Consider the following 17,363-nt stretch of genomic DNA (forward strand, 5'->3'; position numbering starts at 1 on the left):
TCTGCATGTCGACAACAAGAATGGATCCGGTGCAGCGTCCGTGAGTACTGCTGAACTGCAAGTGTCCCTGGCGTGTTTTTTGAGCATTGGGACAGCACAATGGCTCAGTAGTTAGCACTTCTGCCTCACAGTACTGGGGTCATTAGTTCGATTCCCGACCATGGCCTTATATGTGTGGAGTTGATATGTTCTCCCCGTGTAAGTCATATTTTGATTGAAATTTAACTTGTGCAACTCCAACTGAAACTGAATTTTTTATTTTTAACCGGTATTATCCTTTTAAGAATATAAAATGAAATATGTGTAGAATAAAATCCGTTAAAGGAAATTGTACAGTTGTTATAAGTAGTTTTTATTTCACTTTATAGTAAAACAAGAGTCTTAGTTTATTTTCTGAGACCATTTACTAAAATGAATGACAAATGTTATATTGGTTGCGTTTTCAAGGTGGAAAAAAATGCATTTATTTATTGAGTTATTTATATAGCACCTATGTATTCTGTAACACTTTACAGAGATTATTTAATGTCATCCGTGAGTCCAGTGGCACAGTGCCCCCCAGTGGCCAATTTATCATGAACATAGGAAAATAACATTATAGAGACAGCCAACAGCCATTGAACAAAGCATTCATCAGACATTGACACCAATGTTTTTACTCTGTAATAAGTCATACAATCTATCTATTTCAAAGGATTTTTTTTTTCAGTTTAATGTCCCTTTGATGTATTCCAGTAAAGTTTCTCTAGATTTGTTTGCCTTGTGACTGTATAAAGCAGTGGTTTCTAAATGAAAGATGCTGCCAAGAGAGAAATCCCTTTCTTGTGAGATAATCCCACGTGAGCGCAGAGTCTTGGCTAAGAAGGCATGCACGCTTAATCCGCTTGCTGTCTGTGTTGTCTTTGTTTTTTCATATTTGTAGATATGAAAATGATACATTTGTCGACTGGACTTAAAGGCTAAAGCTGGGTACACACCTAAGCAATCTTACTTCAGATGCAATTTCTGTAATGATTTTACTAACGACAATCATCATCACCATTTATTTATATAGCGCCACTGTTTCCTGTGTGGAGTTTGTATGTTCTCCCCGTGTTTGCGTGTGGTTTCCTCCGGGTGCTCCGTTTTCCTCCCACACTCCAAAACATACTGGTGGGTTAATTGGCTGCTATCAAATTGACCCTAGTCTGTCTGTGTGTGTATGTTAGAGAATTTAGACTGTAAGCTCCAATAGGGCAGGGACTGATGTGAGCGAGTTCTCTGTACAGCGCTGCGGAATTAGTGGCGCTATATAAATTAAATGATGATGATCTAACACAAATGTGTCGTCGACTTGATTTATAACTTGCAAAACTATTTATCTGTGGATCTCGTTTGGTTAGTTTTCATTATTTTGGCTGTTTCCTGCAGTTTTTTAAGCTTGTTTCCTGGTCTAACAAAATGTAAATATTTTTATAGATTCTTGTATACATTTTGTAGCAGAAACAATCTTTATTTTTATTTAATGAAACTAAATCCCAAACATTTCATTGTGATATTATGCGGGGGGGGGGGATAGTGACACTGTTGATATTTAATTATTGTACTAAATATTGACAGATTATTAAGAGCTATTGTGATTATACAGAGAAATGTAAACTTACATGAAACTATTTTTAAAATATATAAAATGTTGAATAAACTTAATATATAATTAAAGTTTGCTAAGTAAAAAAAAACACAATTATTACAGTTCTATACAGCTTACAGAACTAATATTATTTTGTAAATTTTCTGCACATTTTCCCTTTTTAAATTATTACGTTTTTGACCGTGATCAGCTGGGAGATGTTAAAAAGTGTACAAGATGATCATTTTGGTTATTTGTAGCACCCAATAATGCAATATCCATTCACAATGTTTCCTTTGACTTGCATGCTCTGCAGCAAAACTTCAAAATAATTGCTGAACAATTTGTTACTGATGGTGAGCACTCTGTCCCCCTTCCCATATTTAGATAAGAAATAAGACTAGTGACTAAGGTTAATCTTCTAGTACAGTCGCCCTGTCTTCTGAATATTACCTTTTGATGTTTGTTTTATGCAGATAAGTACATACGACTGTCCGGAACAAAAGACATTAGCTGGCAACTTATAACTTCGAGCGCCAAACTTTTGCAAGGTTGGGGATACAGTACATCCCAATTGCAACACCCATCTCTAGCTCTTCTATTATTGATGAAGTGCTGCCTCAATTATTCATGTGTTTTGTCACCCCTGGTATATAGTATTTGTATGTATAAATTGTGTCTCTGTGTTGTACTTAAATGATGCTATTATCAGTTATGCCCGTCTTCGTTGTCTCGGGAATCACGAGACATAAATAATTACTGACTGTTGTTGCTCTCACCAGCAAATGCCATTTGTCCTGGTGGGCTAGTGAGAGCGTCTCGTGCTGTATCTTCCTTAAAGGCCTTGTTAATTAATATTGCCCATATAGTGCCAATCATTTTCCGCAGCGCTGTACAGAGAATATGTAGTCAATTTCATAATGAAATGTTTGGGATTTAGTTTAATTAAATAAAAATAAAGATGGTTTCTGCTACAAAATGTATAAAAGCCTCTTTAAAAGTATTTACATTTTGTTAGACCAGGAAACAAGCTTGAAAAACTGCAGGAAACAGCCAAGATAATGAAAACTAACCAGTTATGAGTTCCACAGATAAATAGTTTTGCAGATTAAGTCGCCCACACATTTGTGTTAGATGACACGCCAAGATTATATGCTTTTCCATGGTCAGTCCCTACAATGTTGGAGATTACTGTCTATATTCCCTACCACACACACACACACAATCGTACTGTATATACTAGATATATTTTGACAGAAGCCGATTAACCTACCAGTATGTTTTTGAAGTGTCGTGGTCGGTATCGAACCCATGAAGCCAGCGCTGTTAGACAGCAATGCTAACCACTCGTTAACGTTTGGCACACTTGTAAAATAAATCGGCACAGATCTATAGTTTCGTCATTCGCGAAGTGTTCGTCCTAGCCAAGAGCAAACATGTGATGATTTTTTTGTTTAATTTTGGCTTTCAATAGTGGTTTTTGTTTCTGTAAAAGCTAGATTATACAACACAACTGAACGAGTATGTTAAAACATAGGTATGTATTTCCATGTTCCATGTAATCTTGATTGGGATTTTTTTTAGTTTTTGCTTGAGCAAATGTGCTTCTTTTTGTGCAGGAGTCTTAAAATATTTAATTATTTTTTTCTCTCATCAAATGGGTCAGCGCTGCCTCTCGCTGAGACTGCTGGGAGTTGGAGGGTTTTAATAATTTACCTTTGTTTATGCTGTGCCAAGGAAGAGCAGACATTAATGGGCTGTCTCCATAACGGAGCCAGCGTGTCTTCGCGCCGTGATACACTTAAGATGGACTTGCCGCGTTTCTTTCCAGAGTCAATTGATGTAAATCCATTATCCATCCACCTTTCTATCCCCGTTACTAAGCTTTGCTGTACGTTGTGAGGGAAGATGGCAATGCCACAAGGCAAGATAATTATATTTGTGGAGGGGCACTACAAATCTCAGCATGCTCTGCCAGGTAGCTAAAACCACATTGGTGTTCAAATAAAGTCTTGTGTTTTTGGCTACACATCTGCGTACCAAACTACCCATTATTTCATGTCTACTAAAGTTCTTTATAATGTCATTTTAAATACTCCTACTTTGCAAAACCTAGCTATATTCCACCTTTACTGACAGGACTTTCTTCTTCATGCTACGGGGTGATTTAAGTAAAAACAAATAAATATATATATATATATATATATATATATATATATATATATATATATATATATATATATATATATAATAAAATTACTTAAACATTCCTCCTTAACCAAATAAATGCAGGTGCTCCCTTAAGGGGTTTCCAGTTGCCCTGAAACCCTCCTACGCTTTTACCAAGATAGTTCTGTAGTTTAAAATGAAGAAACAGCTCCTGGGTACCTCCTTCCTCTTATCTGCATTTAAAAAAACAAACACAAAAAAAACCCTATGACTGTCTGCAGTCTACCACCCATTTTTGTGGTGATCTGCCTATGTTTTAATGAACTTTGGCAAATATCTGCGTTAAAATTACTGTAGTAACAGTAATTGTGCGCGGCCCGCATTGTTGAATCTGCCTCTAAATGTCATATTTTTTTTCTTTTCATTGGATATGATTGGGAGAATAGTATGTTCTTATATTACATGGTATTGTATTTTAAAGGACTTTAATATATTAATTAGGGGTGTGCATCGGCCACTTTTGGTGTTTTGGGTTCTGATTTGTTTTGCCAAAACACCCCACGAAAGGTTTTGGTTCGGATTTTGGATTTTGGGTTCTGATTTTTTTTTTTAAAAAAAGCATAAAAAGTGCTAAAATCCATATTTTGTTGTTTTTTTTCACTCCTACACTATTATTAACCTCAATAACATTCTTTTCCACTAATTTCCAGTCTATTCTGAACACCTCGCACCTCACAATATTGTTTTTAGTCCAAAAGGTTGCACCGAGGTAGCTGGACGTCTAAGCTAAGAGACACAAGTGGGCGGCACAAACACATGGCCCATCGTAGGTGGCTGTGTAGGCTTGAATGGCCTTTTGCTGCTCCTCCATGCTCTGCAGCATATAGAGGGTGGAGTTCAAGCGCGTCACTACCTCTTGTTTTAGTTGATGGCAGGGCAGGTTCATGCTTTTTTGATGTAGCTGGAACAGTGAACGTAGTTTAATATCTGATACTAACATTTCTGCTCTGCAGCAACAGTGAACGTAGTTTGACTTTGAAATAGCAGTACCTATTTTTTGGTACAGCAGCAACAGTGATCGTAGTTTGACTTTGAAATAGCAGTACCTATTTTTTGGTACAGCAGCAACAATAAACGTAGTTTATATAAACTATATAACGTATTTTTATATATTGCAGTACTAATATTTATTGACTGCAGGAACAGTGAACCTATTCATATATTGCAGTAGAAATTTTTAGAGACTTTTTTTTTATAATTTTTTTTTTTATAACTTTTTAATAATTTGGAAATAACTATGCCCTTAGCAGAACAGAGCACAGGACACAGGCAGCACCACTGGACTCACAAAGGAAAGAAACCACTGAAATCAAAAGCAGGACAGGAGCTAACTAACTACAACCTCCCTCACGAGTTTTCGCTGCCAGAATGAAGATGGCGGCCGCGAGCGGTGAATGTATGACATCCGAGTCTCGCGAGATCCGACTTGGATGTCATAGCCTCGTTTCGGATTTTTTTCCCGGGTGGAAGTACCCGAACAGTGCTCGGATCCCGTCAGATCCGCACTGTTCGGGTGGGCTCGGATTAGCGAAATCCGAGCCCGCTTATCACTAATATTAATATGGGTTTTTTAGGGTACAGTTTACTATATGTCTGGTTATTTAATATACACTTACATTTAAATACATTGAACTTTTATATATTTATTAATATTGCAGCAAGTGTTGTGTTTTGGGGTTTTGTTTTTATGCCTTTTTTTTCTGAAACCATGCATTTGCAAATGCCCCTCTAGAAATCCTGCCCTCGGCCCTGTGCATTATAGCCTGCTTTCTCTCTGGCTGTTTCGGCTGGAGTCTTGGGGCTAGATTTACTAAGCTGCGGGTTTGAAAAAGTGGGGATGTTGCCTATAGCAACCAATCAGATTCTAGCTGTCATTTTGTAGAAGGTACTAAATAAATGAAAGCTAGAATCTGATTGGTTGCTATAGGCAACATCCCCACTTGTTCAAACCCGAGGCTTAGTAAATCTAGCCCTTAATCTCTATGCTGTAATGCTGGAGTCTAGATGATGTGGAAACTGTACGGCTCATCCTAGCGAGGGAAACTACTTCTATTAATGGAAAAAGTAAAAGCCCTAATCGGTTTGATTCCCACAGGCTCCTGAAATTACTTAGGGAGTTTAATGGAATTGTTAAATCACAAACTTAAGCCGTGACCATAAACAATGACAGAAGTGGAACTGCTTTACTTACGTTCCTCTTTCTTAGAAATAAAAAGTGCCCAGTAGAGGAATAATCATTTTCCTTCCTCCTAAAAAAACCCCCCCAAAAAAAAAAAACAATATGAGACCAGGTTCATTGGTGTCATATATTGGATATCCCTGTTCTTTGCAAGCCTGCCTGTGTTGTGACAGCTGTACACATGGGCATACTGCTTATTTGTCATGTGTCCTCATCGTCTATTTATTTATACAGCACCACTAATTTCACAGCGCTATACAGAGAACTCATTCACATCAGTCCCTGCCACATTGGAGCTTACAATCTAAATTCCCTAACGCACACACACTGAGATAGACTAAGGTTAATTGGCTGCTATTAAATTGCCCTATCAGTATGTTTTTGGAGTGTGGGAGGAAACTGGAGCACTCGGAGGAAACTCACGCAAACTGTGTGGTCTCCTATCGCAAAATAAAGGTGCACCCAACCAGATAGCCTGCTCCCCTCCTGCCATTTAGCTACAGTAAAATTATGTCAGTCTGCCTTCAATTTTATATTTGGCTCATTACAAGCGGACAGCAGATTTTCCTTACAAATGTCTCACCTGAGATTATAAATCGGAGGCCATTGTTGTTTTGGGAGTTATTATAAGACCCCTGTACACTATCTAACTTCCCGGTAATTATCAATCCCATGATCAGAAATGATTTAACGACCGATCAACTTTAATAAATAGGCACAAGATACCGGCTCCGATAGGAGCCCGCCCCAACAAGTGGTCTATAGTAAAGCAATAACTTTACAGATTCTGATTTGTGGATTTTGCACAACTTGCAATATGGAGGAGCACAAAGCCGGGGGAGGGGGGGGGTCTGCTTTTCCCCCTCGTCCCTCTCCTGCAATGATCTCCCCACAGTATAGAAGGGCTAACGCCATCTACATATGTCATGAGATGTCGGGTGTAGCTCTGAATTTCGGAGATTGATAAATAGGGAGTTTTCGCAGACAGCATGGGGAAGGTATCAGCGGTCGAAGAATGGACAGATCGAATATCCTGTAATATTAAATAGGTTCGGGACTAGATAGATTGTTACTTATCTCTCAAAGTCCTGACCTTTTGAGTACTCTGCATGTAATCAGTAGTCATAGGGATATATTTATTCAACTGCGGGTTTGAAAAAGTGGAGATGTTGCCTATAGCAACCAATCAGATTCTAGTTGTCATTTACCTAGTACATTCTACAAAATGACAGCTAGAATCTGATTAGTTGCTATAGGCAACGTCTCCACTTTTTCAAACCCGCAGTTTAGTAAAATATACCCCATAGTATTGTGTAGCTTCAGTCAGGATACATCAGTGAATGGAACAAGTAGTTTCATAGTGAGACTGAGCTTTAGTTGTAGAAACACCATGATTCCAAATCAATAACAGGACGTTTGAGACTTTATTGTAATGTTCGAAGGCATTATATAACAGTGATACTCTGTATTGTTAATGCACATTGGTGGCATGTGGTCTTATCCCCACCAGCTTGCCTATACATGAACATTGTTATGTGCGTATTGTCGCTAACCAATAACGATTGTCGAACCTCGATTTGTGTTTCCAAAGCACAAAGATTTATTCGCAATAAGTAGAATAATATGCTCAAGCGAAGTAATAGTAAATACAGCCGTTACTTATCGCAGGCGCTCTGGATCCAGTGCAGTCATTCAATCCTGAAGTCTGGGGACAAGATGTCTGAACAGTGGATGTGAAGCTGCTGCTTATATACACAATGAAATACAGTAACACAATGAAGGTGGTATAGCTTGCATCTATTGGTCCAGGTCTCAGGAAGGTCCAAGGGGTTGTCAATCATTGGCTGGTTCATCCTAAGGAATCCAAAGGAGGGGGTCACCTCTCCAGGGGGTATGCTCGGCTCTTCCCGCCAAGATTCCTTAGTCTTAAGTAGTTCATAATTCCCTATTATTCATAACTTGTATATGCACTCTGCGATTCCCTCGCAGAGTGAACCAAACAGTAGGATATGTAACGAGGTTCATTATGATACCACTCATGATGTGATTCCTTCAACCTGTTCCGTGTATTTCACTAATATGCATGTAACTCTGATATAACATATAAATACTACTATATTTCGACATAACTGACTATGTGTTGCAACTACCATTAATGTGTACTATTTTATAAGTATGCGTGTTTGTGCGAATGTATGGTAAAAGACCAATTACTGTTGCTGCCACGTGTAGTGGATGCGTACGCCCTTTCACGCCGTAGCGTGCCCTTGTACGTCGTAGCGTACCGTACGCATCTTTTCAGACAGACAACCAAGTTTGCTCGACTTTAATTGAAATGACTTTATCCAATTTGCTGACTTCAACAACATATAGGAGCTGGCTGATGTTAAATACTCTGCGCTGCTGTTAACACTTCACTGTTCTGATTGGCCGCAGGTTGTTCTAACCCCCGAAAACCTTTCCTGCTCATACGTTCGTCCCCCAGTTTTGGAGAATAATTGTAATATTTGCGCTGACCCTATGTGACGGAGGTCTATACACTGAAGCTGATGGATGGAGATCAGCACATGGTAGCTTTATATCCTCTCTGGTTACTGCTTTGCTGCAGTTATGACAGTATCCATATGGGAAGTGTGACAATGATATTATAACAAAACTGTTCCAATAAAGAGAGCATTTTTATCTGTATATAACTTCAAATTTTCATATATTTTTTTTTTTTTTGTTTAAGTCAAACATCTGAACTCTAATTGGGATTTTCATAATGCCGATTTAAGGGCAACATTTAGGCTTATATGGTAGAATTTGGGTGTTATAAGTCCTGGTTTTCTCATCTCAAGACAAGCCGATTTTCTATGGGCAACACAACATGCTCTCTGTAGACGCATACAAATCAATGTTCAATCCAGTGCGTAAATCACTGACTGTTGTTCCCGTCTTAAGTGCTAGAAAAGGTCCCAGCAGTGCATGCTGGGAGCTCGGCCAAGCAAACCAAGGGTGCTGTGTGTAACACAGGCCCGCAAGATCAGCTCAGCAGCTATCCAATTCACGCAGATCTGTTTAATTAAAGAAGAACCATGACACCGGTATGAAACCGTTCTCTCTCTGATGCAGAGAAGGGTGAGGTATACAGGCTATTGAGAAGTTCTATCTGTTTGTTGCAATATGAATTGGGATCCCTTTATTGCAAGGGAAGGGGACGGAGAATTCACCTAATAGTCAAATTTGATCAGGCAGAGAGTCTGTGCATCCTTCTGGGCTGAACTTCGCGGAAAACTCTAGTTGTGCCGTTTAATTTCCTAAAATACCATCAATACTACAATCATTGTTCGCATTCTATTGACTACTTGAATGTTCAATTAAAGATAAAGTTCTAGTTTCTTATGTGCGCTGTTCTGCATTAAGTTGGGTTTATCTGTTTTATTCCTGAGATAAAGCTGCTCATATCATTTCCTTTCCGAGTTCTTGTGATCTTTGTTCAGTATACAAGTGACTAGTGAGCTGTCGGACATTCTCTGAATTGTTGATTCAATTTATAATGCATGAGAAAATTTAAATGCCACTAATGTACAGAGTGGGAAACTTTAATGAAAAGTGACGCACCGCTGTCAGCAGAAAATGTTCCATAGCATAAAAACATAAGTGAATTGTTTGCTTTCATTATGTAAACTACTAGATAATACCTTTTTTTTTTTTTATTAAAAAAATTTTTTGTAGTGGTTACCAGTTTTTGAATATGTTTCCCTAGTAGTGGTTGTTGTGTTTATGGGTGATCATTGTGAATGTTTCCGTACCGCGCATGGTGGCTTAGTAGTTAGCACTTCTGCTTCACAGCACTGGGGTTATGAGTTCGATTCCCGAGCATGGCCTTATCTGTGTGGCGTTTGTATGTTCTCCCTGTGTTTGCGTGGGTTTCCTCCGGGTGTTCTGATTTCCTCCCACAATCAAAAAACATGCTAGTAGATTAATTGGCTGCCACCAAATTGACCCTAGTCTGTGTGTGTGTGTGTGTGTGTGTGTGTACATATGTTAGGGAATTTAGACTGTAAGCTCCAATGGGGCAGGGACTGATGTGAGTGAGTTCTTTGTACAGCGCTGCGGAATTAGTGGCGTTATATAAATAGCTGATGATGGATTGACACTGAAAGTGTATATATTCATGGTTATTCCTGTTGTTAGGATTACCGTATGCCAACGTTTGCGTTTTTTTGTCTATCGTTATTTCAACGTTGAAGTATGTTATGTTTGAGGAGGCTTCCTATCATATGGCTAATGATGGGGTTTGTTTTGTCTTTTTTTTTTTTTTTTTTTCTTTCGTCTTCCCAGGTTCAGCTGCCAAGAGATTCCCGACGTTTCGGTTTCCGATATGAAGAAGCAGACATGACCTTGATCACGCTCCAGTGATTGTCCAGCTTGCAGAACTGACAGCCCTTATGGCAATGTATGATGAAGACATCTCCAACAACACGTTCTACTTAGCCTTGCAGAAGCAAAGACCGGACCTCATCAATAAAGTTGCAGAGGTCCATGGCATTGTAAGTACCGGATGGTCTAAGGGTTGGTTTAATCACTGTTTTGTGCTGTTTGAGGACCCTGCTCCTTCATTACCTAACTCTCAGCATGCGACTTTCCTGCTTCTCCATTCCCCTCCTCACATCATGTCGTTATCCCTGTCACATGCAGCCCTGTTCTCACTAACACATCACTTATCTCCTGATATACTCTGTGCTGCAGGGAGACATTGCTCCTTCCGCTATATAACTCTCAGTCTGTGGCTTCCTGCTGCCTCCATTCCCCTTCTCACATCATGCAACTGCCCCTGTCATATGCAGCCCTGTCCTCATAAGCATAAATACACAATTGGACAGATACTGAAGAGATGCTCTGCCTCTAGACCACTCTGGAAGGGATACTGCCAGCGGCGGAACTACAATTTGTACGACTAAGATGGGGCCTGTAGGGGTGCAGAGCCTTGCGTTACACCTCCTCTCCCTGCCCTCCGTTCTCCGGGGTCCCCCTCCAAGTCACCTTGTATCCTCCGCTGTGTGTAGACAACTGGTGCAAAATAAAAACAATAATAGATTAGATGGAAAATCTAACTAGGATTTTTCCCGTTTACTATAAAACCGAATGTGAGATGGCTTTAGCGTTGATAATATATGTGTGAAGTTCAGGGTACTACTGGGGGTGTCTGTTTTTCCTATGCCCCAGTCATGTTCCTAATAGTTTCATCTCCAACTAATTTACATGCAGTCTTTTCTTCCTTTTTATATTAATGTTCACATGATTGGACACAATATGAAATCTTTCCTGACCCTTCTAATTAGACTTGTCATTTTTCACCTGCTGCCCCTCTTCAGCCATCTACAATATTAATTACTTGTGGTCTTGCTATGCTACAGTTGCCCTTTAAATTCCGAGTTAATTACAAGTCCCACCATGCAGCAGGTGACTGCACAGTTAGATAGCCGTGTGACAGAATGTAATTGCTTCCTGTTTCAAACAATATATTTTTACTTATAAGAAAGGAAAGAAAAAAAAAGGCCAAATCAGAATGAATATTTTTGTGCGCCCAGTCCACCCCTATGTGGCATCGTGGGTGGTCTCTCCCTAGAAGATCAATCCCATTCTTTTCAGGTCTAGTGGACAATGAATTATGGCAATAGTGGGCACCAGTGAACCTTAATAACTATAAAGTTGCAGTAACCATATTAAATTAAGTGAAAATTATAAAAATAGTCACTAAACACTATAAGATAACTATAAAGTCTGTAAAAATATTGCAGCTCAACAGTTTTCGATGAAGAAATAAATATATGTCCTGTACCAATCGATGGTTATCTCCTCCTCCTCTTCATCTCTCATCGAGATGAAGAGAAGGAGCTAAACCTTGCACAAGAGCGAACAGATAGCGGTAAAACGTGTTGCATCTTGTCCCTCCCCCATCCTAGTTAACGCCATTCAGAGACGGCGTTAACTGTAGAGGAGAAAAATTTCCTCTCTATTTTCATAAATAGTCAGTGTTCGTCACCCTCCTGCCCCCATAGAACTCTCTGGGAGTGGCGATTCAGAGCGAAAATGAGACGTTAACGGTATTAACCCTTTGATAATGCATAATTTAAAATAGGTCAGTCGCTGACGAAAATCCCAATTTTTTACTGCCAATTTTCGCCTTTTAATAATTGCACCCTGATGTTGTTTCATAAGGCCATCAGTATAGTTTTTTTTATGATAAATTAGCCACCGGGTGTCACTATTCTGAAATAATACTTGTTTCAGCCAACACTGGTATCCGTAAATGCAATTGGAATCAGAAACTACGTTTTTTGTGGAATAATAGCGTTGCATTTTTTACTAGAATACAGCAAAAAAATAGATCCGAGTGTTCTGTAATTTATATTATTTTGGCAGATTGACTGATATGAGCTGAAGGATATTTCGAGGCCTTGACCTCCGCAGGTCGTCTATGTCGGCCTAGTCTTGTGCTAGTCTTGTGATGGTCCAACCGTCTATGTGGAGATAGAAGTATGAGGACACCTCTGTTCTAGAGAAAGAGAGACTATGTCTTCATGGCCGCTCCCAGGAGAATTCTAAAAAGCCTTTTCATCCATCCCTGATAACTGGAGCTAATTCCTAAATCCACCGCATAATTATGTGCATTGATACTGGTACTTGTGTAGCTGCGCTGAATTTCCAGTAGGTTTAATCTCCTCTTATTTATACATGAGGAAATCCAGAAGTGTGAAATGTGTTTGTATAATGTTAGTATTCCCAGCACTTTATGAGTCATCTGACCCTCTCCGATGGTGCTCCATAGAATTGCTCCTAATTCAGGAAGTTTATATGTTGACCTCTATACATCAGACAGACAGCGGGCTGATGGGCATGAAATGATTTCACTTCTTACTCTATTAGATTCAGAGGGGATCTTCAAGTTAGTTTGAATTTACTGAGTTCTGGTTCATAAGGACATTTAGAGTTATTAAAGGGATGTTCTGTTTTCAAGTATTATCTGATATTGTTTCCTAAAGGAAATTACATCCTGCCAGAAACAGAATTATACTGAAATTGGTTTCCTGGAGAACTTATAAAGATTGTCACACAAATAAGATGTTTTTTTCCCAATTTAGGATGGTCTGTGTTATGGAGGTTTTCTCTGAAACATTATCTAGATGCTCAACACTCCTGGCTTTATTCTCTTAATACTTTATACTTATACTTGCCTAATACTTGTGCACTTCCCACCTCCTGGCTGCCTTCTCTATACACACCTTACACCTGCACTCTTCCCACCTCCTGGCCTCCTCTGTACACACCTTATACCTGCACTCTTCCCACCTCCTGGCCTCCTTCTCTGTACACACCTTACACCTGCACTCTACCCACCTCCTGGCCTTCTTCTCTACACACCTTACACCTGCACTCTACCCACCTCCTGGCCTCCTCTGTACACACCTTATACCTGCACTCTTCCCACCTCCTGGCCTCCTTCTCTGTACACACCTTATACCTGCACTCTTCCCACCTCCTGGCCTCCTTCTCTGTACACACCTTATACCTGCACTCTACCCACCTCCTGGCCTCCTTCTCTGTACACACCTTATACCTGCACTCTTCCCACCTCCTGGCCTCCTTCTCTGTACACACCTTATACCTGCACTCTTCCCACCTCCTGGCCTCCTCTGTACACACCTTATACCTGCACTCTTCCCACCTCCTGGCCTCCTTCTCTGTACACACCTTATACCTGCACTCTTCCCACCTCCTGGCCTCCTTCTCTGTACACACCTTATACCTGCACTCTTCCCACCTCCTGGCCTTCTTCTCTACACACCTTACACCTGCACTCTTCCCACCTCCTGGCCTCCTCTGTACACACCTTATACCTGCACTCTTCCCACCTCCTGGCCTCCTTCTCTGTACACACCTTATACCTGCACTCTTCCCACCTCCTGGCCTCCTTCTCTGTACACACCTTATACCTGCACTCTACCCACCTCCTGGCCTCCTTCTCTGTACACACATTATACCTGCACTCTTCCCACCTCCTGGCCTCCTTCTCTGTACACACCTTACACCTGCACTCTTCCCACCTCCTGGCCTCCTCTGTACACACCTTATACCTGCACTCTTCCCACCTCCTGGCCTCCTTCTCTGTACACACCTTACACCTGCACTCTTCCCACCTCCTGGCCTCCTTCTCTGTACACACCTTATACCTGCACTCTTCCCACCTCCTGGCCTCCTTCTCTGTACACACCTTATACCTGCACTCTTCCCACCTCCTGGCCTCCTTCTCTGTACATACCTTATACCTGCACTCTTCCCACCTCCTGGCCTCCTTCTCTGTACACACCTTACACCTGCACTCTTCCCACCTCCTGGCCTCCTTCTCTGTACACACCTTACACCTGCACTCTTCCCACCTCCTGGCCTCCTTCTCTGTACACACCTTATACCTGCACTCTTCCCACCTCCTGGCCTCCTTCTCTGTACACACCTTATACCTGCACTCTTCCCACCTCCTGGCCTCCTTCTCTGTACACACCTTATACCTGCACTCTTCCCACCTCCTGGCCTCCTTCTCTGTACACACCTTACACCTGCACTCTTCCCACCTCCTGGCCTCCTTCTCTGTACACACCTTACACCTGCACTCTTCCCACCTCCTGGCCTCCTTCTCTGTACACACCTTACACCTGCACTCTACCCACCTCCTGGCCTCCTTCTCTGTACACACCTTACACCTGCACTCTTCCCACCTCCTGGCCTCCTTCTCTGTACACACCTTATACCTGCACTCTTCCCACCTCCTGGCCTCCTTCTCTGTACACACCTTACACCTGCACTCTTCCCACCTCCTGGCCTCCTTCTCTGTACACACCTTACACCTGCACTCTTCCCACCTCCTGGCCTCCTTCTCTGTACACACCTTACACCTGCACTCTTCCCACCTCCTGGCCTCCTTCTCTGTACACACATTATACCTGCACTCTTCCCACCTCCTGGCCTCCTTCTCTGTACACACCTTACACCTGCACTCTTCCCACCTCCTGGCCTCCTTCTCTGTACACACCTTACACCTGCACTCTTCCCACCTCCTGGCCTCCTTCTCTGTACACACCTTACACCTGCACTCTTCCCACCTCCTGGCCTCCTTCTCTGTACACACCTTATACCTGCACTCTTCCCACCTCCTGGCCTCCTTCTCTGTACACACCTTATACCTGCACTCTTCCCACCTCCTGGCCTCCTTCTCTGTACACACCTTATACCTGCACTCTTCCCACCTCCTGGCCTCCTTCTCTGTACACACATTATACCTGCACTCTTCCCACCTCCTGGCCGCCTCCTCTGTACACACCTTACACCTGCACTCTTCCCACCTCCTGGCCTCCTTCTCTGTACACACCTTGGTTTGAGAGCCTTGGAGGGTGGCCCTCACCCCCAGGACCCATAGCAGCCATAACCCACACATCCACTGTAGTTCAGCTACCGGTCTTAAACTTGGTGTGTACTACTTACATTACAATAGTCCCTATTTGGTCGGACAGTCCAGATTCTTGGTCCCGGAAAGGAGCAAGGCTGATCAGTGGGTGTGGATTTGATCAGATTTTTGTGATTTGGAAAACACTGTGAATAGCGTGTATTTTTCCTGGTTTTACTCTTTTAAAAGTTGGGAGGTTTGTACAATATACACTTAATTGTTTTTATTTAACTTAAAGAACTCGTGGTACATCATCCTAATCACTTTTGTCCAGGGAACAAATCTTGGAGATAGATTTAACTTTTAGGGGTAGAGTTAAGACTTTCCATTACGTGCCCGTGCTAATCCCTGTGTTCCATAGGTACGTAGATACACTGTGGCATACCTCAATACTGGCATCTATCTGTCATGTACTTTATATCTGTCCTGTCCCTCCAGGTTCTGGTCCCGTGCAAGGGTAGCCTCTCCAGCAACGTGTACACGACCGACCACTTTGAATCGTATGTTCTCAAACCTAATGAAAGGGGTTTCCTGACCGAAAATGGAAGGGTAGGAACATTCCACAATCCTAATTAATAATGTTATAACTTCAAATATTGTGACGTTTAATATTTTTTCATGTATCAAAGACTCTGATTATTTTTCTTAAAGGGTTTGTACAGTTTTGTACAACTGGACTTAATATAACATTGTTGGTTTATTACACTTTTACCCCATACGTCCACTTTTATGCAGTGTATTTTGTTTTTGTTATATTTTTCAGGAGCTTTTTATTCAGGGAAACCTGGTGAAGGTTGGTGTAGGTTTTGGGTATCCTCTTTCTGTGCCTATTCTCTTTGAAGAGACCTTCTACAATGAGAGAGAAGAGAGTTTTAGCATCCTGTGTATTGCCCGGTCGCTGGAAAAAGACGAGAATCCAGGTATGTTTACGATACTGTCTGTCTTTTGTTCTTTTCGTGTATGGTTCTCAGACCTCACTCACAGGACATGGGTCTATCTGTCTCCTCTAGAGCGCAGGTGGGATTATGACTGCCCCAACAATCTAATATATTCATCTGTGCTCCTGTAAGGATGGGGGCACCCAAAACATGCCCCCTTGGTGAGGTCTGAGGATAGGGTCAGGAACCTTAGACCTGAAATGTAGTTTTTGGTGAGTTAGGATATGAGGAATAATTATAAATGTGAGATATTGTTAAAGAACAATTAAAACTACTATTTGATATTCCTGTATATCAAAGGCTGTGTATTAGTGAGCTGAATGATAGACATGAAATAACTAAAGTGTTTATACTTCACTAAATATGTCCACCATTCTCTCTTACACTCTTCTGCAGCAGGCTGCCATGTTACGAGGGAGGGGCTTCTCTATCTAAGCAGGCAGAGTTTGATTGACAGCTTTTTAGACTTGCTGCAAACAAAAAAAAAAAATGTTTGTGAATTTATGCGCAGGGACAGTGATTTACCATTAACTCTGTTGGCTGCATTCTCTGCTCTTTGGACTGTATCTGATTCCAGCAGGACACTGTCATAAATATGTCTTTTAATATAGAGGGGAGATAATACAACAGACCTTCACTGGCGCGTCACAAACCTGACATTATCTGGTTTGTACTGAGTATTACGAAAATGCCATTTGCCTGACCCAGTCCATACACTCGAGGTTGACGTGCCAATATTGGAGCAAACTTATATAATCGTATTGCCTTTACTGTAATATACGCTGTATTCCGCTTTTTACTTGTCTGCGTATTGGCCTTGGTATAAATATCTATGAGTGTTACTGAGAGAGTGAACGGCTCACATGTACTGACAGGAACATGCTAACTGTGCTTGTGAGAGGCTTGTGACCTCATCGAACC

General features: G+C 41.2%; 1 protein-coding gene across 2 annotated transcripts in view; it reads left to right on the forward strand.

Annotated features, from left to right (window-relative positions):
• Window positions 1-17,363, forward strand: part of ANKRD27 (ankyrin repeat domain 27) — a 44,341-nt gene that overhangs the window by 2,057 nt on the left and 24,921 nt on the right. For both annotated transcript variants that reach the window (XM_075189205.1, XM_075189204.1), the window contains exons 2-4: window positions 10,344-10,552; window positions 15,943-16,053; window positions 16,268-16,424. In XM_075189205.1, the coding sequence (XP_075045306.1) occupies window positions 10,451-10,552; window positions 15,943-16,053; window positions 16,268-16,424 (370 nt within the window). In that variant the 5' untranslated portion in view covers window positions 10,344-10,450. The remainder of the gene's footprint in view (window positions 1-10,343; window positions 10,553-15,942; window positions 16,054-16,267; window positions 16,425-17,363) is intronic.

The sequence above is a fragment of the Mixophyes fleayi genome, chromosome 10 (assembly GCF_038048845.1).
Source record: "Mixophyes fleayi isolate aMixFle1 chromosome 10, aMixFle1.hap1, whole genome shotgun sequence".
Classification (NCBI taxonomy): Eukaryota; Metazoa; Chordata; class Amphibia; order Anura; family Limnodynastidae; genus Mixophyes; species Mixophyes fleayi.